The sequence below is a fragment of the Marmota monax genome, unplaced genomic scaffold, assembly GCF_021218885.2.
Source record: "Marmota monax isolate L192 unplaced genomic scaffold, Marmota_monax_Labrador192_F-V1.1 WCK01_AAM20220418_F8-fsc00156, whole genome shotgun sequence".
NCBI classification, from domain to species: Eukaryota; Metazoa; Chordata; class Mammalia; order Rodentia; family Sciuridae; genus Marmota; species Marmota monax.
The window spans coordinates 2,670,702-2,696,359 of record NW_026694013.1 but is presented as its reverse complement, the minus strand read 5'-3'; the positions used below and the strand labels follow the sequence as shown (position 1 = coordinate 2,696,359).

At 31.9% G+C, this 25,658-nt stretch overlaps 1 protein-coding gene across 2 annotated transcripts in view; it reads right to left on the bottom strand.

The window, feature by feature from the left end:
- Positions 1-2,052: 2,052 nt before the first annotated feature.
- Cip2a (cellular inhibitor of PP2A) overlaps positions 2,053-25,658 on the bottom strand; it is a 35,481-nt gene continuing 11,875 nt past the window's right edge. The window contains exons 8-21 of one of the 2 annotated variants that reach the window (XM_046464046.2): positions 25,318-25,393; positions 20,555-20,773; positions 19,438-19,597; positions 17,685-17,826; positions 16,520-16,619; positions 14,131-14,249; positions 12,097-12,292; positions 10,422-10,496; positions 10,224-10,334; positions 6,683-6,879; positions 4,579-4,692; positions 4,320-4,402; positions 3,273-3,412; positions 2,053-2,368 (exon numbers count right to left, since the gene is read on the bottom strand). In XM_046464046.2, the coding sequence (XP_046320002.1) occupies positions 2,198-2,368; positions 3,273-3,412; positions 4,320-4,402; positions 4,579-4,692; positions 6,683-6,879; positions 10,224-10,334; positions 10,422-10,496; positions 12,097-12,292; positions 14,131-14,249; positions 16,520-16,619; positions 17,685-17,826; positions 19,438-19,597; positions 20,555-20,773; positions 25,318-25,393 (1,903 nt within the window). In that variant the 3' untranslated portion in view covers positions 2,053-2,197. The remainder of the gene's footprint in view (positions 2,369-3,272; positions 3,413-4,319; positions 4,403-4,578; positions 4,693-6,682; positions 6,880-10,223; positions 10,335-10,421; positions 10,497-12,096; positions 12,293-14,130; positions 14,250-16,519; positions 16,620-17,684; positions 17,827-19,437; positions 19,598-20,554; positions 20,774-25,317; positions 25,394-25,658) is intronic. The other variant, XM_046464047.2, reaches the window with a different exon arrangement.

The window sequence follows — 25,658 nt, the reverse complement described above, 5'->3', positions numbered from 1 at the left end:
GAGAAAAAAAAGTAGGCCCCAATCCCTCCATTATGTTGATTTAGGAACCAAATTTCTCAACAAGACTCCTACAATGCAAAAAGTAAAATCAAGAATTAATAAATGGGATGGTATCAAATGAGAAAGCTTCTTCACAGCAAAGGAAACAACCAAGAATGTGAAAAGAAAGCTTACAGAATGGGCGAAAATCTTTGGCACTTGGACTTCAGATAAGAGCATTAATCTCCAGGATATATAAGAACTCAAAAAAGCTGAACACCAAAAAAGACAAATAACCCAATCAATAAATGGGCAAAGAAATTTAACAAGCACTTCACCGAAGAAGAAATAGGATCGGTTGACAAATATATGAAAAAATGTTCAATATCTCTAGCAATTAACAGAAATGCAAATTAAAACTACACTGTGATGTCATCTCACTCCAGTCAGAATGGCAATTATCAATAATACAAGTATCAATAAATGTTGGTGAGGATGTAGGGAAAAAGGCAAACTAATACACTGCTGGTGAGACTGCAAATTGGTACAACCACTCTGGAAAGCAGTATGGAGATTTCTCAGAAAACCTGGAATAGAACCACCATTTGATGTAGTTATTCCACTCCTTGGCATATACCCAAAGACTTGAAATCAGCATACTATAGTACCTCGGCCACATCAATGTTTATAACAGCTCAATCCATACTAAGCAAGCTATGGAGCCAACCTAGGTGCCCTTGAACAGATGAATGGATAAAGAAAATGTGGCATATACACAGTGTAGTATTACTCAACCATAAGAAGGTTCACATCTGTTAGTAAATGGATGAAACGGAGATTATGCTAAGTGAAATAAGCCAATCTCCCAAAACCAAAGGCTAAATGTTTTCTCTCATAAGCAGATACTAACTCACTCATAGGTGGGCAGTGAGTCGGGAGGTGAGTTTCACTAGACTGGATAGGGAATGGGAGAAGGGAGGTGGAATGGAAATGGAAAAGACAATAGAATGAATCAGACATAACTTTCCTATGTTCATGTATGAATACATGACCAGTATAATTCCACATCATGTACAACTACAAAAGTGGGAAGTTACACTCCATGTATGTATGATTATATCAGAATACATTCTTTGTCATGTATAACTAAAAAGAATAAAAAATTAAATGGCCCAATTAAAAATTATTTACACATTAAATACATATCAGTATAATTAACAACAAATACATTTCTGAATATGTAGCAAGAACAGAATTTAAACTCTCCTTATGTAAATCATAAGAAATTTAAAAGCGATTGGAAGTGTAGGTCAACATACATTTTACAAAAAAAAAAAAAAAAAAAAATATATATATATATATATATATATATATATATATAAATAAAAACTAATATACCTTACAAACTGTTCTTTAAATTAGTTTTCTATTAGATGATGTAATCATTTTATACAACAGCTATTTCCTAATTTTTATACATTATTTCTGATAATTATTCACTGTATTTTTTTTTCCAAATTTAAGAGTTTCTGCTATTTTATCTTACTTCGTGTTAAATGCAATAATAATTATTTTAAATTCACTGATTTCTCTTAGGCTACTTTAGAGACAAACTTCTTTGCATCATATCTCTTTTTACAAACTAACTGTTTTCAACATATTAACCTTTCAAAATATTTTAAGAAAGTTTGATTTTAAAACCTAAGTAAGGTCATGTGCCCAGTGTAATGTCATTTCCTTCAGTAACACAGACCACCTTTACCATGGTAGTCCCATAAATGATATTGCCTAGTGATGTCTTAGCTATCTTAGTTTGTGTAAATATGATCTATGATGTTCTCACAATGAACAAATCACTTAATTAGGTATTTATCAAAATGTATCCTTGTTAAGTGACCCATGACTGTAATCACAAATGAGAGTAGACAAGGAAAAGAGTAGTTTAGAAAGACTATAATGCAGGTTTCTTAAGAATACGCTAATGTAACAAGCAAAGAAAGCTTTAAGCAATAAAAGCCAAAACCAGAAAAGTTTAAAAAAAATTCTAATTCAAAACACCAAATAAAACATGCATCAAATTATGATTTTTACTAAATTATTAACTAGATAAGAATTTCCCATTGTTTTGGAGTCACAAGTAACCTCCTTTAACCACCCCCCTCCAATACATAAATACACCCAAATTATCATTATTACAAATTCCAAAATGCCATGATGTCTATATACTAAGATTTACAGTTTCTGGACTTATTTTTCCACCACTTAAACTGTGAATCATTGCTATCATATGAGAGTGTTTGTTCAGCTCTTCTTGTTGAAGTTTCACCAAATTTTCTTTTTCTTCCAAACGACCTTCTAATTGAGCCTTTTGAACCTCTAGGGAGGAAGCCTATGGAATTGGGGAAGGGGGTAGGAGAAAATGAAAATTGAGAAGAAAAATAGCTTAGTATGATTTATCTTTAGGTATGTTAAGATCCTTTATTTTTCATTTGTGTGTAAGACAACCATTTCAAGATAACAATATAATGTGTATTATATTGCAGTTAGACAAATTATATGGTAAAGATAAGCATTAATATAATGTAAATTAGGAAAATACTTTCAACTTATCTTTTTAAATCAATAGCTAGCAGCTAAAGTTTTGCAGAAACTACTATATACTACTACATTAAAAATTACTAAAAAATGTATTAAGGCAGACAACAAAAAATGTAAAAGTGGTATTAAATTTTATGTCTCTCCTATTACTCATGGTTTATAATAGGTGGTAACATAATTGGCCAGAGAGAATAACTCATGGCTAACACTCAAGTTGAGTGACCATAAAATAGAAAGAGCACTATTTTTATTTTTGGAATATTTATGACCATGATTCTGTTACTTCAGACTTCATTTTTTCATTTTTAAATTACATGTATTAATATTAAAGTATTAATACAACATTTGTTAATCTGAAGACAATTAAGAAAAAAATGTTGTGTCCTTTGCAAATTACAAAGTTCTAAATAGCTATGAAGGAAGATTATAAGCAGAAATATAAGTACTTGCATATGACATCAAGAACCAGGAATCCCTTTCCATATTTTTTGAACACTTGAAAGCTGTTAAGTGCTGGTATGCAGTATACATTCAATAAATGTTTGATGATTTTATGAAAAACAGTGTTAGAGAGCCCTTATAACAAGTGACAGTCAAATGGCTTTGAAATCCTAATATCTTTTAAACAAAATTACTAATAAAACAGAACATAAATTTATCCAAATTTATCCTTTCCAAATGCAAAGAAGTCTTACCTTAATGCTCAACTCTTTTCTTATCTGTTCTGTTCTGTTTAATTCTTTCCTAAGGATATCAATGGATTCTTCCTTATCTTCCCTTTCCTTTTGTAAGACTTTAATCTTTTCTTCTTGTGCTTTTATTTTTTGATGCAAATCTTAAAACAAACACCAGCTATGTATTCATTTATATATTCATTGGTCTTATACTGATATTACCTTAAAAAGCATTAGTAACTATTATAAAAGCAAAAAAAAAAAAAAAAAAAAAAAAAAAAGCAATGAGTATGATAAAGAGATATCTTGCTGGGGCTGGGGCTCAGCTGTAAAGTGCTCGCCTAACATGTATGAAGCCCTGGGTTTGATCCTCAGCACTACATAAAAATAAATAAAATAAAGATATTGTGTCCAACTACAATTATTAAAAAAAAAAAAAAAAGAGAGAGATATCTTGCTGCAAATACATGTTTTTACAGAATTTGCTGAATAGAAATTACCATGAAACTCTTCCACTCTGTTAGTACAGGAATTACCAAGTATTCATTCCATTCCCTGTTTCCTCTGTTATGAATATAAATATATTATACATCAAAGACAGGAAGAACAACTCTCAAGAGCATAAGGGTTAGGAGAAAAAACAGGGGGAAGAAAACCATGAAAAATTATATAGGTATGTTTCTGTGCTCTAAGGCAAGTGAGTTAGAACAAAATGTTTTTATACATCATTTCACAGATGCAGCATTAAGAAACTAGAAGCTAAAAGTTACCTAGCACTGCCACCTGCTGTTATGACTCTTAAAATTTTTAAAAGGAAATTATTTCTTGTACCCCTAGATCTAAAAAAAAAATATATATATATATATTAGTCTTTTCAACTTGGATCAAGCTAAGGAAACTACTTCTATGAAATATTACAAAAAGAAAAGGGAAGTTGTGAGTCTCATTTAAGGTTTAAAAAAGTTGAGAAGTAAAAAGTAATTAAAAAGTAAAAGAAGCCACACATGCATTTCTTCCAATGCAAAACATGCTAAAAATAGGCAATGTATTAAACAAGAAGTTACTTACTTGCTAATTTACATTCTCTATCTACTAACTGGTTTTGGACTTCTTTTCTCTGTTCTTCTTTCTCTAGCAACTGGGTAATAGTTCTGAAGTTATAAAAGAAAAACCATTGGACCATATTATTTGTGACATTTTGTTCCCAAGTATTTCCCCAGAAAATAACACAAGAACCATAATTACTTGTGAAATCTGCCAAATATATATTTTTCTTTTGTAAAATCCCAACTAGAATATATAAGATATTAGAATAAAGAAATTTTACTTTTCATTTTGTTGCTTGAGTGACTCATTCAACTTTTTCACTGTCTCAATTTGTTTATTCAGAGAATCACATGTGATCTCCAAATCTTTATTCTTCTGTTCAGTAGTTTCATTTCTGAAATGACAATGAATTGGTAACTTTATGAAAGAAAACACAATGGAAAAAATAGTACTAATAAGAGGAATGTTATGAACAAACCGATTTCAATGAACTCTAAGACAGTAAAGATATGTTCAGGTTGACTGATGTGGTTAAAAATTAATATGAAATAGAAATATGTGAGACAAGCTGGGTGTGGTGGTACAAGCCTGTAATCCCAGCAGCTTGGGAGGCTGATGCAGGAGGCAGGAGGATCCCAACTTCAAAGCCAGTCCTCAGCAACAGCTAGGCACTAAGCAGCTCAGTGAGACCCTTTCTCTAAATAAAATACAAAATAGGGCTGGGGATGTGGCTTAGTGGTTGAGTGCCCCTGAGTTCAATCCCTAGTACTAAAAAAAAAAAAAAAAAAAAAAAAAAGAAAGAAAAAAAGAAATATGTGAGACATTAGCCTTATTTTGTGGATATAGTTTTAGTTTACCTACTAAAAGTTTTAGTTACTTAGCCACTAAAGAAGTTTTATTTTTGGTGGACACAAGCAGGTCACAGTAAAAAGATTAAAACAAACAACTAAAAAACCCTAATCAACAAAAATGGGTGGCACTGGCCAAATGTGGCCAACAGAAATATTTCATCTGTGGTAACCTCCTATTAAAACCCTTCTCTCTCTGTGAGAACTATTTCTTTTCCTCTTGCTTGAATCTTACTCTTTCACACTCAAAAAAAGAAAAAAAAGAAAAAGAAAAAAAGATTTCATCGATCTATCACACAGTTCTTACCAATATGAATTTGAATACTTTTATTGAATTTGAATACCTTCAGATACTCCTGATAATTAAAATGAACACTCCCTAACAATTAGCTTCCCTTTATTACCTCCATGGCAACTGAAGTTTTACTTTTGGTGGCCACAAGTAGGTCCCAGAAACCACGTATTTCTTTTGGACCACAGCTTACATTCTTACATGTTAATCTGATTTAACACAGAGTGCATGTTATCAGTGGTGTCTCAAAAGTTGTTGGGGGAAACTACCCTGTTTAGAAATGAATTAGTCATCACAACTTCCATTACTTTTATTGATAGACAAATAAACCAAAGAACCTTGCAAAGTTAAAAATTTCTACATCTGTATTAACACAATTTTAAAATAAGTTTTAAAAAAAAGTTCCTCAGAATGTTTTCATTTTTATTGTTTGCTAGAATACACATAATAGTTCCTGGTCTTCCTGGAAATTCAGAAGTTTTAAAAATGGTCTGAAAGTTTGACAAGGGAGGAAAAAAATAATCAAAACTTTTATTAGTAGGAATAAGAATTATATGACTATAGATCTCTAGAAGTTCTTATAGATGAATTGTTGTGTATAACCTTTTTAGATATAAATCTGAAAATATCTGTCAAAATTTTAAAATGTATATACTCCAGTAATTCACCTACAAAACTTACTCTACAGATCTGTATTCATACAAGAAAATACATATAACTTAACATCATTAAGAGATGAATTAAACACAACCAAATCTCTCTGCTATTAAGGTTGAAAGTTAGGAAACTACCAACATACAACTATTTTTTGAACTGCAGAAATGACAACTCATATGGTTTGACCTGATGATAATTGCAACAACTAAGTTCATTCAACAATTAATGAGGTGCTTAATTATATATGAATCAAGCACCATTCTAGGCTTTACGGATTTTTCAGTGACCAAAAAAAGCAAAGAAATTTGTCCTTATGGAGCTTACATCCCATATGATTGGTGACTATATGAATAAAAGAAGCAAAGTTAACTGCAAAGAAATAAAGGACACCTATATTCTATTTCCAAATTTACTAATGAGTTTGAGGAAGCAATAGTTCATTTCACCATGACTCAAGTTTCTTGATAACTACTTATTTTATGGGGTAAGCAAAATATATGAAATGCTTGCAAAAGAATTTTAGTATCACAGAAAAAAATATAGTGTGTTCATTCTAGGTTGTAACCTTGGACGGAAACCTTATTTACCTCTGAAGAAGTTCCATGTAAGATTTTGTCAGTATTTCATGTTCTTCGGCCACAGTCTCTAACTTCCTATTATGCTGAAAGAGATGCTCGATATCACTCTGGGCTCTTTCTGACTCAACTTGTTGTGACTTCAGTAATACACTAAGTTCTTCATTTTTTCTTTCAACTTCTCTTAACATACCAGCAAGTGTTCGTGCCTTAAAAGAAAACAGCAGACTATCATTTATATATAACTATGTATCATCCATAACATTTCAGTTAACAAATCACGTGTACAATGAGGTCCATTAAGAATTTATACACAGCAATTCACCTATAAGAACTTATTCTAGAGATCTATAGTCATACATCTCAGTGCATATAATTTAAGGTCATTAAGAGATGAATTAAATACCAACATCAAATCTCTGTGATATTATGTTAAATGTTATGAAATTGCCAATATACAACTACTTTTTGACCTGCAGAAATGAAAAAATGACATGGTTCAACCTAATACTAATTACGACAACTAAGTTCATTCAATGATTATATTGCTTAGCTATCCATGATTTAAAAGATTCACCCAGTATCAAATAAGTCAGTATCTACTGACTATAGAGAGTTGCATTAATCATATATACTTATTACTCAATTGTATTTTTAATAAATAAGACACAGGGTGAGTATTCCTATCCCCAATGCTTGGAATAAAAGTGTTTCAGATTTCAGATTCTTCAGAATTCTGGATTATGTGTATATACATAATGAAGTATCCTGGGGATAGGGCTCTATCTAAAAACAAAATTCATTTCTTTCAAATACACCTTACATAGATACTCTGAAGGCAATTTTATAGAATATGTTAACAATTTTGTAAACAAAATAAAAAGTTTCATGGTAAGAAATTTTCCTTTGGATTATGAAGCATTTTGGATTTCAGAATTTTGCATTAGGAATGTTCAACTGTATTATTATAGTTTTATATTTAGTAAGTCATTCTCATAAAAACAATTTCAGATGACCAGGCTAAAGGAAATGAACAAAAATTTAACATAAAAGTAGCTATAGGGGCTGGGGTTGTGATTCAGTGGTAGAGTGCTTGCCTAGCACTTGTGAGGCACTGGGTTCAATCCTCGGTACCACATTAAAATAAATAAATAAATAAAAGTAGTTGTAGCTACAATTAAAGGATAGCCATTAAAAATAAACTACTAGTTGCATACGTCAGTTCTTCCATTTCATGTAAGAATTAAGAATAAGACCTTAGTTACATCACAGATCCTTAATACTTAAAATTAAGGTGGCATACTCAAGAACATAGCAATATTTAATAAGTGACATGAAACATTAAAGGATAAAAGTAACTAAAATGAGAAATGAATTATCCCTACCCTTCTAGCCTTAAAAATACTACTTATTTTCAAATGCCAAATAAAAACCTACATCCTACTCGTTTTTATGACATAGACTATAAAAAAGTAATATGAATTAGTGTTGTTTTTATGATAAACATTTCTAGTATACGAATAAAATATTAAATTTTCTTTTTTAATCTTTATTTACCTATTTATTAATTTATATGTGGTGCTGAGGATGGAATCCAGTGCCTCACACATGCCAGGGCAAGTGTGCTACCATTGAGCGCACCCAAATATTAAATTTTCTAATAAAATGCAAGACATGTCCAATAGACATAGAATACAAGAATGCACTAGGAGAAAAGATGGAAACAAATTATTTCAATATCATTAATTTTTTATATTTACACTTAAGTTCAATATACTAGTTAAGACAAATAAAGCCATGCTAAAATAGCATACACACACACACACACACACACACACACACCCCCAAACCTATATTTCTCCATATTTTTTAGAATGCCTTTAATCTGAAAATATCATAAAGGTATTTTTATGTGTCACTGCTTTTACTGCCTTTAAAAATCCAAACAACTTTATAATAATTCATTACAAATAAAATTAAATTGTGTAGATTTGTGACTGATGGGAATTCATATTACTGAATTAAATTCTGACCTATAAGGTATACATCTTATATATATTTGTACATAACCAGTATCAAACTTACCAAGCATCTACCATATGCTAAATATGTGCTATGTATGGCTTGGAGGTGCACAAAATCTCCAAGGTCCCAAGTAAGGGGAAGATAATGGTATTTGCATATAATGTGAGAAATATTATTAAGCACAGCATTGATACACAGTAAAAGAATAGGCAAACACACGAATGGGTTGGAAAAGATCATAGCAGAATTCTGGGAAATAGAGGTATTTAAATTGCAATCTGAAGACTATAAGGAGTCAGGCAAAGAAAGAGAAGTTGTTCTACACAGGAGACAGAAATTACAAAGACAAGGAAACACAAAAGTATGGTAAGTTTTAGAAAATGCAAAGTAGTCTAATATGGTTGACTTCACTAAATAAGAAGAATTGCTAGATATAGATTAGGAAGTAGTTGTAATCCTTATATGCTACACTAAGAACAATCAATGATATTCTGAGAGCAATGGCAGCTATTGTGAAGGATATTCAGCACAGAAGGGATAATCAGATTATTGCTTCAGAGATCTCTAGGGGTGGGGTGAAGAAGGGCAGAACCAAACACAGGAAACAACTTTGGCTGGAGTGTAGAGGGTAGCTGAAAATAGAGTACTAGACTCAGGCAGGAGGACTCTAAATTAGAGATTCTGTTGTGACTCTTCCTATGAAAAACAAAAAGGAATTGACCTATAGTAAACAGAATTAGGAACAGACATAAGGCAGAAGAGTGTAATTTTTAGGAGGTAGAATCAACAGGACTTGATTTTCTGTTTTTTTAAAATAATTTTTTAAGTTGAGGATGGACAGAATTCCTTTATTTTAATTATGTATTTGTATGTGGTGCTGAGGATTGAACCCAGTGCCTCACAGGTGCAAGGCAAGCACTCTACCACTTAGCCACAACCCCAGCCCAAGAAAAACGTTTTTTAAAGGGAAAGGTGATTAATTCACTACTAGTTATGATTAGTTTTAAATATTTGCTGTACACTTAAATGTAGCTGTATAGGAAGCTCTAAATACAGCACAGGAAAAAAAAAAAATCTGTGCTTGCCATAAATTGGGAACACTAACATTTTAATAATGGTTAAAACCAAAAAATACATAAAGAATATCAATTAGATAGAAAACAAAATCAAAAGATAGACTTAAACATAATAATTATTTTTTTTTAAAGAGAGAGAGAGAGAGAGAGAGAGAGAATTTTTAATATTTATTTTTTAGTTTTCGGCGGACACAACATTTTTGTTTGTATGTGATGCTGAGGATCGAACCGGGGCCGCACGCATGCCAGGCGAGCACGCTACCGCTTGAGCCACATCCCCAGCCCGACTTAACCATAATTAAAGGGAAGAAAGTTTCAAAGTGGAGTAGATGCATCAAATCCTCAGGAAAATACATTTTGATTATAGTAATAAAAATATAATATCGTGCATATGATTTACTTCATTCATTAAATTTTCTACTAACCAGACACGTCTTTATATCCGCACATACCTCTGTTTCAGCTTGAGTTCTCTGACAGCGATACTGAGCAATCAGTCTATCAGCTTGTGCAAGAGCTAGAGCTTTGGCTTCCAAGAGATCTTGTAATCTGCTTTCCTTGGACTGTTACAAAAACATCATTAATTTTTATCAATTTCCAAAACAACTATTAAAACTTTTCAGAAATAGTTAAAATAAGCTTGTACTCACAGCTAATGTGGAGAGTTTCATCTCATAAACATCCATTATATCAGATATTCTCACATCATTTATCTGATCCTTGACCTAAGTTTTTAGATTCAAAATCGGAAAATTGTTAACATGACAAAAATCATAAAATAAATTTCTACTTCGCAATTAAATCATTAAAACTTAATGATGAATAACAAAGAAAAATAAAAGAATGTTATATCAGATGTTTGCTTTGGCAGCACATATGCTACAATAGGACTCCTTTGGTGCAAGAATTAAAATCAAGAATCAATAAATGGGATAGATTCAAACTAAAAAGTTTCTTCTCAGCAAAAGAAACAATCGGTGAGGTGAATAGAGAGCCTACATCTTGAGAGCAAATCTTTACCCCTCACACATCAGATACAGTACTAATCTCTAGTGTATATAAAGAAATGAAAAAAGCTAAGCACCAAAAAAACAAATAACCCAATCAATAAATGGGCCAAGAACATGAACAGACACTTCTCAGAAGAGGATATACAATCAATCAACAAAAATTTAAAAAGTTCATCATCACTAGCAATTAGAGAAATGCAAATCAAAACTACCCTAAGGTTTCATCTCACTCCAGTCAGAATGGCAGCTATTATGAAGATAAACAACAATAAGTGTTGGTGAGCATATGGGGAAAAAGATATACACTGCTGGGGGGACTGCAAATTGGTGCAGCCAATATGGAAAGCAGTATGGAGATTTCTTGGAAAACTGGGAATGGAACCATAATTTGACCCAGCTATCCCTCTCCTTAGTCTATACCCAAAGGACTTAAAAACAGCATACTACAGGGACATAGCCACATCAATGTTTATAGCAGCACAATTCACAATAGCTAAACTGTGGAACCAACCTAGTTGCCCCTCAGTAGATGAATGGATAAAAAAAAAAAAATGTGGCATATATACACAATATAATATTACTCAGCAATAAAAGAAAATAAAATCATGGCATTTGCAGGTAAATGGATGGCGTTGGAGATAATGCTAAGTGAAATTAGCCAATCCCCAAAAACAGAAATGCCAAATGTTTTCTCTGATATAAGGAGGCTGATTCATAGTGGCGCAGGGAGGGGGAGCATGGGAGGAACAGAGGAACTCTAGATAGGGCAGAGGGGTGGGAGAGGAAGGGAGGGGCATGGGGTTAGAAATGACAGTGGAATGTGATGGACATTATTATCCAAAGTACATGTATGAAGAAACGAATTGGTGTGAATATACTTTGTATACAACCAGAGATATGAAAAATTGTGGTATACATATGTAATAAGAATTATAATGCATTCTGCTATCATATATGTTAAAATTAAAAAAAAAATTACATAAGGTGGGTCACTAACTTGGTGGGGAGTAAGGAGAAAGAGAAGGAGGAAAGATTTGATAAGCTTATGGCAACTTTAAAACTATTTCTTAAGCTGGCTGCATGGTAGAAAGGGGACTAGGAAGGACTGATAATTGTGTTAATAAATGCTAAAATTTTATGACTGATTTCTGTTCCTGTCCTTTCAAAATTTCCACAATAATATACTTCTTATGTCAAAAGAAAGTTTCAGTTATGAAATGAACATCTAAGGTTATTTAAATAAATGTTATCATTAGAGGTAATTTTTAGCTGGGAGATACCAGGCATCATCCCATTTAATATTGTTATCACTCACCATTACTCCAGATTGAAGTTTCTCTATTAATTCCTCAATGTTCAACCCAGGAACATTATCTTTCAAAAGGGGAGGTGTTAAACACTTTACTGATGTTGGAAAACTGTGACTTAATGACTGCAAAGGCATTCTCCTGGGCATATGTTCTGTTTCCTGTTGTCTATATGCATTATTTGCTGCTATACTTTCTCCAAGTCTGAATGAGAGTCAAAAAGAAAACAAAGTAATAACAAAATAAAGTTAAAAAAAAAACAATGCATAATTAGGGAATCTTTTAGAACTTTTTTTTTTCAAAATATTGATTTTTTGTAGTTGTACACAATAACTTTTATTTTATTTTTTTTTAGTGTGGTGCTGAGGATCGAACCCAGGCCTTGCACATGTGAGGCGAGCGCTCTACCGCTGAGCTTTAACCCCAGCCCTTAGAATGGGTCTTTTTGAATAGAAATCTTTAAATCTTCTCAAAATAATTTTGGAGAGCATGAAGAAACAGGGTTTTGGGAAATGTACTAAATTTACTAAAGAACTTACTTTTTCACTTAAATCCTTCACTGTAACACATCCATCTTTGGTTTGGAGGTACTGCAGAACTAGTGTGTGAGTGTGCATTATTTGCAATGACTTACAAAATTATTGGTACTGTTCAAAGCAACCTTTATGCCATGAGAGAGATCACCTGGCCTTTATGTCCTTGATTTTTTTTTTTTTTTTAAACTCTGTCCTCACCAATCAGATTTCCATCCTTAAAAGCCCATGTTGTTCCTATCTCAGGGCTTTGTATGAGCTCCTCAGGCCTTTGCTAATGCCCTATGCAATATTAATATTAACTACCTCTCCTTCCCATAACAAAATATACAAAATGAACTCACCCTCACTTTTAAATATTCTCCACTGACTATACTGTAAATTTATGACAGCAGGAACCCAGTCAATTTACTGCTATGGTCAAAATGTCCAGAAAAGAGACTGACACACAGTCATAATAGGCCCTTACCAAATGTTTGTTAAAGGTTAATAAATAAGCATGCACAGAAAAACCTACTTACTTATCCATCCTATAAATTTGCCTTATTGAACTGCCCAAGATAATATCAAATAAGAACACTAAATAGTAAACATATATGAATGTTTTGAGAAAAGTATCTACAATACAAGACAAGGATGGTCAAAATAGTGAAAATAGTAATGAAAACCTCATGTCCAGAGGCAGAGGTTCAGATGCCCATGTTCATTGTGGATGCAGTCTTCCCTCTGAAGCTTGAGAAATTTTTAAATATTAACACTATTAAAGCAATCAAGCAAACACCAAATGGAGTTGCTACATTTATAGACCATTTGTATCTTGTTAACTTTAGAAGCTTCCTGTATGACCATATATTTGATGACCTTTAGTAGACATTTTGATCGCAACCATTTAGTTTACAGAGAACTACTCCCAACACAACAATTTGAAATTTTTTCAAACATCATTGCAAGTATTCTTTTTTGTTATTTAAAATTGGTGAGCATAGTGAAAAAATCTTGCCTGGCCAGTGTCTATTCCATTTTCTGATAAAAGCACAGAATGTTTCTTCAGGAACCTTTACATCAACCTTATCCAAATAACTTTTAATCCATGTAGTTCTCACAGCTAACACCTTAGCAACAACCCAGATCTGGTCAAGGATAGTTATGCTTATACTACTCACTTAAAACAACTAGAAAGGAAAAGTTCTTCCTGTAAAGAAACTAATATGGTAGGATCCAAGTGTAAAAAGAATCCTGAACCTACTACATTTTTAAAAACAGGTAGTAAGAGACAAAGAAGGATGGTATCTGGATAACATCTTTTACTCCATGGATCTAGTGTTCCCATGATTGAGTACATGTCTGGCCCTTTCAGTTGTAGGAATCAAAATTTTATTTTAATCGCATGAAAAATTACTGACAATCACAAAATCTTCAATTCAATAATCTATTCATATTAAGGATTACTGCACAAACAGTAATCATTTCAATAGCACAAGAGATACATTGCAAATGACTGTAACTCACACCAATGCAGGAAAGTCTGGCAGTGGAGCAGCTTCCAATAATATTCCCAATCCAGATTGGACTTGTTCTCTATTATCTGATGTTAAAGCAAAAGCCAAAGGAGTAATCAAACGAGGATCCTAAACAAATCAGAAACCAGAAAATAAGAGGCAGAAAGAATATATGATGTCAGGTCTTTAGAGCAAAGTGGCAAATTCTAAAATGTCTCTATTTAATGTCTGAATGCATTAATGGACTTTACTGTTTATAGCTATTTACACTGTCATGCAATCACTATGAACACTAGCTTAAAAATTTAGCAAAAGTTTGGGATGCTTTCAATTATGTCTATGAAAATTACATCTAAAATATTTTGATAATTTTAAAATATCATTCACACCTTACTAATGTTTAGAATCACTGTTTACTTTTTCTAATTACCATTTAATGAAAGAAAAAAATGGCTAATAATGTCCAAATTGGCAGTTATCAATTAAAAATTCAAATGAACTCAAATCAGAAAATTTAAGTTTAATGACTGAAACAGTATAAAGTATTAGTTCTCTATATTAGTAAATATTTTATATTGGTACTGTCAGCACCAAATCATCCACTATGAAAAACATCCCCTAAGAACATAAAAATCACATTTTTGGACTCAATTCTTTAAAAGGCACGTTGTTAATAAAGATATTAATATATAATTCCTTCACACTTAAAACATTAGGTGACTTGTAGGTACTCAAGCATAATTTGTGCTACACAATTATGGTAACAGCAGGTCTTTAATTACACAACCCTCAATGGATATCTTTCTTTATAATTTCTCCCACAAAGAAGAATCCAATTTGCAGTTTGGAAATTTAAATATAGAGAGATGAAATTACTCACTCAAGACTACACCAACAACTGGTACAGTCAAACTCTGAATCATTTCTATGCCTTTACACATAATATTCTCAAAAGTGTGTAAGTGGACGTGCCTAAAGTTTGTTTTGGCTTCTACCCTTTCTACACATTTTAGAGATATCTTTGCTAAGTTACTGTACTAACAATTCAGCATTAACAGTAATAATTAATTAAACATTTTTGCTAAATACCTATAAATGGCAGGTGTTATTAAAATAGACACTGTTAAACAAATGTTGGTCTAGGCCCCAGAAGATCAGAAATAATAAGAATGAAGTCATTTGTACTAAATGTTACATAATCAAACTGAACTTTGATTTGAGTCTTTTTAAATACAAACAAAAAGATGAAAAACCTCTAAGTCAAGTAACTAAAATGACCAATTGCTTTTTGTTTCTTGTTTCTGGATTTTTTAGAACTTTTTCTATCTAGAAAGCCAATCTCCCTTTGCCTAGCTAATGAGAACACTTATTTTACTTGATAGAACGAGATGTTGCCCGATTCTAGAACTGTAAATAAAAGGCCAATTAGATATTTAAACTAAATATGGTGTTATTGTCTTCTGATAACATGTAGAGCTTTTATTCATACACTACTGTTTTGAAATCTGAGTGAGTTATTTTCTGCACTCTTCTTCTAATCTTATACTTTTTCATAATTGAATTGAGTCCTCTTCTCCTGTTAGCTTTTCATTGCTATGACCAAAAGACCTGATAACAACACTTTAGAGGAGGAAAAGTTTATTTTGGATCACAGTTTCAGAGGTTCAGTCCATGGCTAGCTCTGTGCACAAGGTGAAGCAGAACATCATAGCCAAAAGGTGTGAAAGAGGAAAGTAGTTCAGGATAATGGCAACCAGGAGGCAGAGAAAGCTCTGCTCAGCAGGGACAAAATATAAATCCCAAAGGCATGCTCCCAGTGACCTACCTCCTCCAGTCACACTTTACCTGCCAAACATCACCACCCAATTAATTCATATCAGTGTACAGATATGGGTATGTACCAATTAAGTTAAGGTTCTCAGAACCCAATAATTTACTTCTGAACTTTCCTGCACTGTCTCACACATGAGCTTTTGGGGGACACCTCATATCCAAACCATAACATAGACATTTTCCTGTCCCCTTACTATTCTTTCTCATCAACCCTAATCAAAACAAAACAAAACGAAATCTAAAATAAACACGACTTTCCTAATGCCAAGTGAAACACATAAAGAAATCCTCAAGTATGACACAAGAAAAGAATGAAGAGTATTATTATCACTAACATTCTATACATTTAAATCAGGAGCACTTAATGTTCAGTTTTGGGGAAAATATGTAAAATAATAGTATAACGAGAATATTAAAAGTACTGATAAAAGTTAACTTTAAACTGTCTTCTGGTGGCCAATTCTAAAATAAATATCCTTTAAAGATTTATAATATTAAAACAAATATATTCACTAGATATCAGTTAAATATAAATCAACTTCACTGTTTGAGAAGTTTAAACTCACCTGAAGGATTTTGTAGAAGCTTACTTCCATACCAGGAACCAACTGTTTAAGTTTGTTCATCAAATCAAGAGTTTTCAAAATTACATCAGCAGCAAGTTTGCTTTAAACATAAGTCATATTTAAATTAGATAACTAAAAAAATTCTTTGGGCTTATTTCTGTTCATAATTCTAAAGACAATGAACAAACAACCCCCCCCCCCCTTTTTTTAAATGGAACTGGAGATTAAATTCAGGGCCTCATGCATCCTAGGCAAGTACTCTAACACTAAGCTACATCACCTGCCCTATATCTTTGTATTTAAAACTCAAGAAGATAAGGAATTACGTCCGCTGATGAGTAAAAATATTAGAGATCAATATTCTTAAAACTCAAGACCCAAAGAGAACAAACTTGTATTAATAATCTAAGTTTAAACAGTGTTTCTTTTTCTATTCTCAAATAGCAATATCCTTTAAGCTGTATTGGAATATGACCCATTTAATTCTTAGTTTTGTCACTGGATTATAAATGGGGGGTAATCTTAGGTAATTAAGAATACCCAATACAAAGTGAAAGAATTATACTAGGCCATGTTCTCAGAGTATAAAAAGTAAAAAAGAGATAATTTTTATTAGATTATCTTCATTCATGATGAGGAAGAAACATAAAAGAATGTCTTCTTACTTTCAGTGAAAATCTACCTTTAACCACAACTCCTGACAGGCCAAGAAAAGTTGTCTTTGTTAAAAAACTATCAGCAGTGATTCATTATCTTAAATAAAACTATCCCATTTTTTCCCCATATATTTCATTAAACATTATGAACAAAACTCCTATGAACAAAGTCATTAAACTATGAATGAAGATATTAAATAACAATTGAGGCAATATAAAAAAGAATTTCCAGAAAAGGAATGTGCAGGACCCTTAGCTAATCACACATGCACATACCCAAAACCCTAAACAATGAAACGAAACCACAGAAGTTAATAATTTTCTTAAGAAGTACACAATCTATAAGTTAAATGTTTTTAAACAAATTCATTATGAAAAAATACTTTAATTCTCTGCTATACCTTGAGTTAACTGAACATACACTAGGATGATCTTTAAAGATGAGCATCACCACATCTTTGATTTTTATTGCCCTTGACCACTTTGCAATATGAATTTCTTATACTCACCATAATTCAGAATCGGCTACCTTTGTTCCAAACCCCAGGTCAATTTTGCCATATGTAAACTGCTGTTCTATCAGAGTGGTACATTTGATAGTAGTCAGAATTTTTGCAATGTGCATTTTCAAAGTATCATCTCCACACAGAGGTTAAGTTTTGTTAAGACACAAACAAAAAATTCTCAATATACTATATATTTGTGTAGTTATATACAACAGAATAATTTCATATTAATTATTTATTTGTCACTGCAATCCAGTATAATTACTGTTATATTTGCTCAATGACAGAAAACTGGAACTGAGGGTACTAAAGTAAGTGGCAAGTGAAGAACTCATACGAAGTTTCTGACTCAAAAGTAAAATAGAAAAGATGGAGGCTGGGGTTGTGGCTCAGTGGTGGAGTGCTCACCTAGTACATGCGAAGCCCTGGGTTCGATCCTCAACAACACATAATAATAAATAAAGTGGAGGTATTGTGTCCAACTACAACTAAAAAAAAAAAAAAATATATTAAAAAAGGTGTTTCTCCACCGGATGTACACGTTTTCTTAGCAAAGATCACGTTTCAATAAATATTTATTGAATTAAGGGAAGTTATTTCCTCACATTTTGCATATTGTAAATTACTGTGAATATCTACCACCAAAAAGAGGCTGTTACGATGGCATTCAATGAAAAGGCCTGAGTATATCAATTGCAAATATCTCTAAAGTCAAGGAGAATAAACATGAATCTGTAAAGCAGTGGTTCTCAAATCTGGTGGCATATTATAATCCCCTACACTGATGAATCAAACAAACAAACAAAAATCAACACGCAGAACATACAATCTCCACTAATCCTAAGGTTTCAAAATTACTTTCATTACATCAGATTCACTGGAAGGTTCCTGTGTCTAAATTTTCTTGTTTCTCAAATAATTCTAATACCAAACCAGAGTTAAGAGTTAGTGCTGTAAAAAGTTGAGCATATTCTGGTTCCTTTATACACCAAGAAACTTGACCAGGTGAATTAAGAGATCTGGTTAGATTTGCTTATGGGGGAGAGGGCATTAATTAAATATTTTAAAAATGGGATTTGCACTTAATTAGCAACTCAGAATTAAGTATATGGAAAAAGCAAACACAGGAAAGAACTAAAAATGAAGTTAGAAGTGAAACTAATTGTATTTAAGGTTTTCTTTTAAAATAAAGTTATGTTGATAACATTTGTTGATAGACCTTTATTTTTATTTATTTGTATGCGGTACTGAGAATTGAACCCAGTGCCTCAAGCATGCTAGGCAAGTGTGCTACCGCTGAGCCACAACTCCAGCCCAAAGGCTTTTATTTTTAAAACACACAATTAAAAAAAAAGAAAGAAAAGCTGGGCTAAAATCATGACAACTACATATTTATTACTGATACACTCCACTAAAGATAGCAGGACTTATCATATAGGGGTAACAATTAGAATTAAAAGCAAAAGACAGTAATAAGATAATTTTAGAATGCATCTCCAAATCTCAATTTGTAATAAAAATGCTTTCAAATTAAGATTAGAAAGCATTTCTTAAAATGCACTTTAGTTTAAACATTTTACAGAGAAAAGCGGGAACGTCTATATACTTAGAGACTTTTCATTGAAACTTTTAAAATTTTTCAGTTTTAATATTTCTGAACAGAGATGATCATTGGAAATGACAAAATACAAAGACAAAATGTAATGCAGTACTGGAAAAAAAATATCATTTCCATACTTATGACAGCAAAGGATATTTAACAAAACTTCGATGGCCTTAACCATCCTTTCACATTTTTTTCTTAGTAAGGCCTCATCTAGATTTTGTTCTGTGAACTGAAGCTGATCAAGGATTGTAGGCAACAGAAGGGTCACAAAACGGTCAGCTGAGGAACAGTTAGCAGTATCTATAGCATCCTAGAAAATTAATAGTCAACAATGATTAAAAATAAAGATGAAATACAGAGTACAAAACAGTCATCATGCAGCTGTCACAGTCTCTTTAGATGTCTTATTTACTTTAATATTTCCTTGACTTGAATCTCCTGCTTAAAATTTACCTTTGCATCCCTTTTTGAAGGCCATGATGGCTATTTTTTTCCTCAAAGGGAATAATAAGATTTTGCAAATAAGACATTTTTAATAGACCTGGTGATTTAAAATTTTTCAAAATAATTTAAGTATTTACTAACCCCCCCCCAAATTTGCTAAAAATAATTATAATAAATAATAACAGATTGGTCTTAATGGTTAATAACCATAATTTCCATCAAGAATCTCAAAGGCTTTTTAAAAATATTCAAACTGTTGAGAATCAAGATCAAGTTAAAATAGGATAATTTGTGCATAATCTTTAATGTATGTAATCACTCACACAAATATTTATTTGTAGTTCAGAAGCATCCACCAATGAGAAAGAAAATGCTTTAGGAAGACAGTGGAATATAAAAAAATGTAAAAACAGGGAAAACAGTAGAGAATGCTAATTTGCAGAGATAGTAGAATCTACTGACTAAGGTGATTTTTTCCTCTATCCTAAGTGCATAGCATATAGTCTGGCATGTTCACTCTATCTTATATTCAATTAAATCTCATATTCTATCTTTACAAACTCAACAGCTAATAAGGACAATGAACAACTTCTACTGAGAAAGACAGAATGTGACTATTAAAAGTATAACCATACAACAAAACTATACAAATCTTATCAAAAAAACACTTGGTAGTTGAATGCAGCAAGTAAGTCTAGAGTGACTGTTTCAGAATAATTTTCCAAAAGTATACGAACAATTGGAAGTTTACTATGAATGTTCTTGAAAACAAAATGTTAAGGGTAATGAAAAGTAGAAAAATCAATTTGTCTAATTTTATTACCTCAAATATTTCCCTGAACAACTCCAGAGCTAAAACAGAACAGTTTTCTGATCCATCCAATGGTTGGTTCAACCAACGAAGCAAAGCCACAGTAGGTTCTAAGCACTTAGAACGGCCTCCCAGAATGGTATTGCCAGATGGAGACTGTTCAAACATCATCTGAGTAAGCACGTGGCGCAGCTGAGTCACTGAACAGAAGGCAAGAAGTAATTCTAAAACCTGTATAATATAAAGTCTTCATTTAATGTCAATTTCATCGGACTGCATCATACAAAGCATATGATGAAGCTAAAAACACCATGTTTTTAAAGAAAATATTCTCAAACAAAGTTAAAAATGGCTTCCAATTTATCTTTCAGTATTATTTTTCAAATGTGTGATAAGGTTCCAGGCTATAAAGAAATTTGTTAACAGTGCTTACCTCTGATAAGCAGGACTATGAGAACAAAACAGGGAAGGGTGACTTCAACTACTGTTATACTCTTTTTATAGTACTTAAATCATTTTAAAACACAAGCATGTTCTGTTATAAAATGACAAAAACTTCAAAAGTTAAGAATTAATCCTCAGTGTCAAGAATCACTATAAAGCATACTGTAGGATAAGATAAAAGTGGCATCTCAAAGCCTTAAAACCGTATGGATGACTGTTTCTATACTATTCTTTACATACTTGTTAGCATTATGACCCTTAGCTACCCTACTATACTCAGTTCTCCATTTTGTAAAATGGGCTATAACCACTACATTTACTACCAGTCTGCTTATTAGCCATCAAGTTAAAATCTATCTTATTTCATGTACTATCAAACTAACAAAAGTTTTTTATTTGGTATCTCTTTGCCTATCTACTACTTTTTAAGTGACATAATCAGGATTTGCATTTTACTCAACATGACAGTATCTGATTTTAATAAAATCCATCCCATATTCATGTATGGTAATAAATGATGAACAATCTTTAATTTACACTTGCAAATATAAACTACAGACCTTGTTTCTGAATAGGTAATAGATTCACATTGCTCTAAAGTTAAACCCTGATCTCTAGGTCCAGAAACTTTGACCTGGAGACAAGCAAAGTTTATTGTGTATTTCACAGAGCTATTTTATGCATATTTAAGGAGATAGTTTTCCACCCACACTGATTTTCTTAAAACATTCATAAAATCAATCATTAGTACAGAGCTAGTTCATTTTCTAAACACATCTGTGACCAGGAGGACTCTACTAAAAATTCCAGGATCCCTCAGTGAACCCTCCTAGTGAATGCCACAACTAGTCCTCTCCCCTAAAGATTTTTGATATAGAGATTAATTTTATCCTACATATTTTTGAATTTTTGCATTTCCATATAAAAATTTCAGCCAGTTTGCTGATTTATACAAAGAAACTCACGTGGAACTTTATACAGTACTTTTATGTCTGGTTTCTTTTTCCTTTTTTTTTTTTTGGTACCAGGGATTGAACACTAGGGCACTTAACCACTAAGCCACACCCCCAGCCCTTTTTCAGTTTTTATATTGAGACAGGAACTCACTAAGCTGCTGAGGGCCTAAGTTGCTGAGGTTGGCTTCAAACTTACAATCCTCTAGTCTCAGCCTCCCATGCTGTTGGGATTACAGACATGCACCCCAGTACCCAGCCCCCTATGTCTGGTTTCCTTAGCTTAGATGTATACATACTATTATTGCATTTTATTCCTTCTCACTGCTATATACTATTCCGATGCAACAAATACCACATTTTACTTATTTATTCCATTGATGATGGCATTTGGGTTGTTTACAATTCTTTGCTAATAGGAGTACCACTGTATTTTGTATATGGCTTTTTGTGGAAAAAAAAAAATACTTGTGTCTATATATACTTATATATATATATATCTATATCAATATCTCCAGTTCTTTGAGGTAAATCCCTAAAAGTGGAATTGCTGGGTCATACTTTTATGTATGTATGTATGTGTGTGTATATGTGTATATATATATATATATATATATATATATGTATATATACCCAGTATTAGTAGATAATGGCAGTTTTCACAGTTTAGTACTGTATGAAAATTATGGTCTGTCTAGTATTTTCCATTTTAAACATCCAGTGGTTATATAGCATTAATACCATTTAAATTTGCATTTTCCTGAAGATTTATAAAGTTGACTAACCATTTAATATTTATTGACCAAGTTGTTTATATTCAGGTATCTACTGGGTTTGGCGTTTTTTTTCTACTCTACATTAAAAAATAATTTTAAAATAATATATTTTGGGTAAGAGTCCATTTTGGACATATGTATTGTGGATATCTTTTCCATGCTGTGAGTTTAGATGCCCTTTTGTTTTCTATTTCTTTCTTATTTTTTTTGGTGCTAGGACTGACCAAGAGACACTTTACTACTATGCTACATCCCCAGTGCTTTTTATTTTGAGACAGGGTCTTGCTCAATTGGTGAGGTTGGCCTCAAAACTTGCAATTCTCCTTTCTAAGCCTCCTAAGTCTCTGGGATTACAGGCCTGAATCACCATACCAGCTGCCTTTTTATTTTCTTATTGATAGTCTTTTCATGAACATCAAATCTTAATTGTAATGTAGTCTAACTGACCAACATTTTTCCTTCTTTTTTTAAGATAGACACAATACTTTTATTCATTTTCATGTGGTGCTGAAGATCGAACCCAGTGCCTCACATGTGCTAGACAAGTGCTCTACCACTAAGCTACAGCCCCAGCTCTATCATTTTTCCTATATTTTGTTTCCTGTTTAATTTTTCCTGCTTTACAAAATCTTTGTCCATCCCATGGCTCTGAAGATATTCTGGTTAGATGTTTCTCTTAAAAGCTTCACTGTTTTTACCATTCACATTTACATCTACAACCTTTGTATTAATTTTTGCATTTGGTTCGAGATAAGCTTAAGGTTAGGGCTTTTTTTTGTTTGTTTGTTTCCTAGACATATATTCAATTGATTTAGTGTCATTTAAAAATCACCATACTTTTAAGATTCTACTGCTATCAATCAGAAGACTATATACTTTGAGTCTGGTTTAAGACAATACTGTGTTCCACTGGGCTAGCTATCTTATCATTATGACTCTGCTCTATTACGGTAGTGTTACATTAAGTTTTTGTATCTGTACTATGAATCATTCAATTTTGTTCTTCAGAAGAGTTGAGGTTATTTCAGAATTTCTATATATCCATATAAATTCTATAAACAGTGTCTCAATTTCTATATAACACCAAAACCAAAACTAACACTAAAACAAAAACAACCAAACCTGCTGGGTTTTGATTAATTACACATTGCAAACTCCTCCAACCAAAGAACTTGGTATACTCATATTTGCTTAGTTGTGTTTTCCTAAACTGTTTTGTAATTTCACAGCAGAGGCTCCACATACATTTTGCTACATTTATGCCCTAATCATCTGATATTTCCTTAAAAATCAGTAAATGCCATCTTAAGAACTTTATTTTCCATTTATTTGTCACCAGAATAAAAATAAAATTTAATTGTATTACTGATCTTACATCCAGCCCAACTTGCTCAACAGGTTCACTTAATTTTTATGATTTCTATAAATTCTAGATTTTCTATATTCACAATAACATCATCTGAATAATAAATTTTATTTCTTCCTTTCCAATTTCTATAACTTTTATTCATGTTCATTTTCTTACTGGGCTGTTTGGCATCACCAATAAATACTGTTGAATACAACTGGTTATAATGAACATTCTTTTCTTATTTCTAAAATGAAGGAAAGTTCTCATAATTAGCCATTAGAAATGATGATGCAATAGATTTTTGGTAGTTATTCTATGAGGGAAAGAAACTTCTGTTTATTCCTACTTTGCTAATCTTTATCATGAATGACTATTAAATTCTATCAAATGCTTGTTCTTCCTCTAATAAGTTAATACCATTATTTTTCTGCTCTTATTAATGTGAGAAATTATATTATATATTTTTCAAAAGTTAAACCATTTTTGCATTCCAGGGATAAATCTCATTTGGTGACAAGGCATGATCCTTTCTAAATACTGGCTTTGATTTGATAAATATTTTGTTTGGAATTTTCACAACTAAGTTCATGGACGACATTAATATATAATTTTCCTTTCTCATATTATTCTTTCAGTTTCTGCTATCAAAGTCATTGTGGTCTTATAATCAAACATACTTGCATGCTATTTTATATATAGACATATATATATACACACATACTACTATATAAGACCAATCGGTTCCATGGTGCCTAATAAAGCATATGTATATTCCATGACAGAGCAATTCTGCTTTTAGGTACACAGCCAAGACATACATGTCCATAAACTCACCAAAAGACATGTAGAAAATAGTTAATATAAGGTTCTTCCTAATAGTCAATCAACAACAACAGCAGCAGCAGCAACAAATCTGTAAAGCTTTATAAAATGTGGGTAAATCTCAGAACAGCAACAACAAAAAAATGCAAAAAGTACATGTTATATGTTTTTGTTTACATAAATTAAAAATTAGAAAAAATAGCCTATCAGAAGTCAGTTTGTGTCATCCTTGCTAAGGAACTGGCAGGTACTGACTTAAAAAGGAGAATAAGAAGAGTAACTAGAGTTCACATAATATTCTACTTCCTGGTCTCAATATTTATTACACAAATGTATTCAGTTTGTAAATATTAAGAAAGCAGTACACTTGGATTTTTCTGCCCATTATAGTTTATAAAAGGTTGAAGACAAAAATGTATTTTTACATACCTTTGAAGAAGAATCAGGATCTTTACCATTAAGAAGACCTAATACTTGATTAAGGCATGAAGAAAAGTGTTCATACCTAGGTTTAAATAAAAAGCATATATCAATTAATGATATATCAAAAAGGATTTATTTATAACATAAATGAAACATATAAGTATTCCTTCCACTATTTATTTATTCTAATACAGAATACAATTTTTGTAAAGTTTACAGATACTTCTTGACTTATAATGCAGTTATGTCCCAATAAACCCATCTTAAGTAGAAAGTATTTTAAGTTGAAAAAGTATTTAATACAACCTTATCTACTTAATACCTTAGCCACATAATACACTACGGAG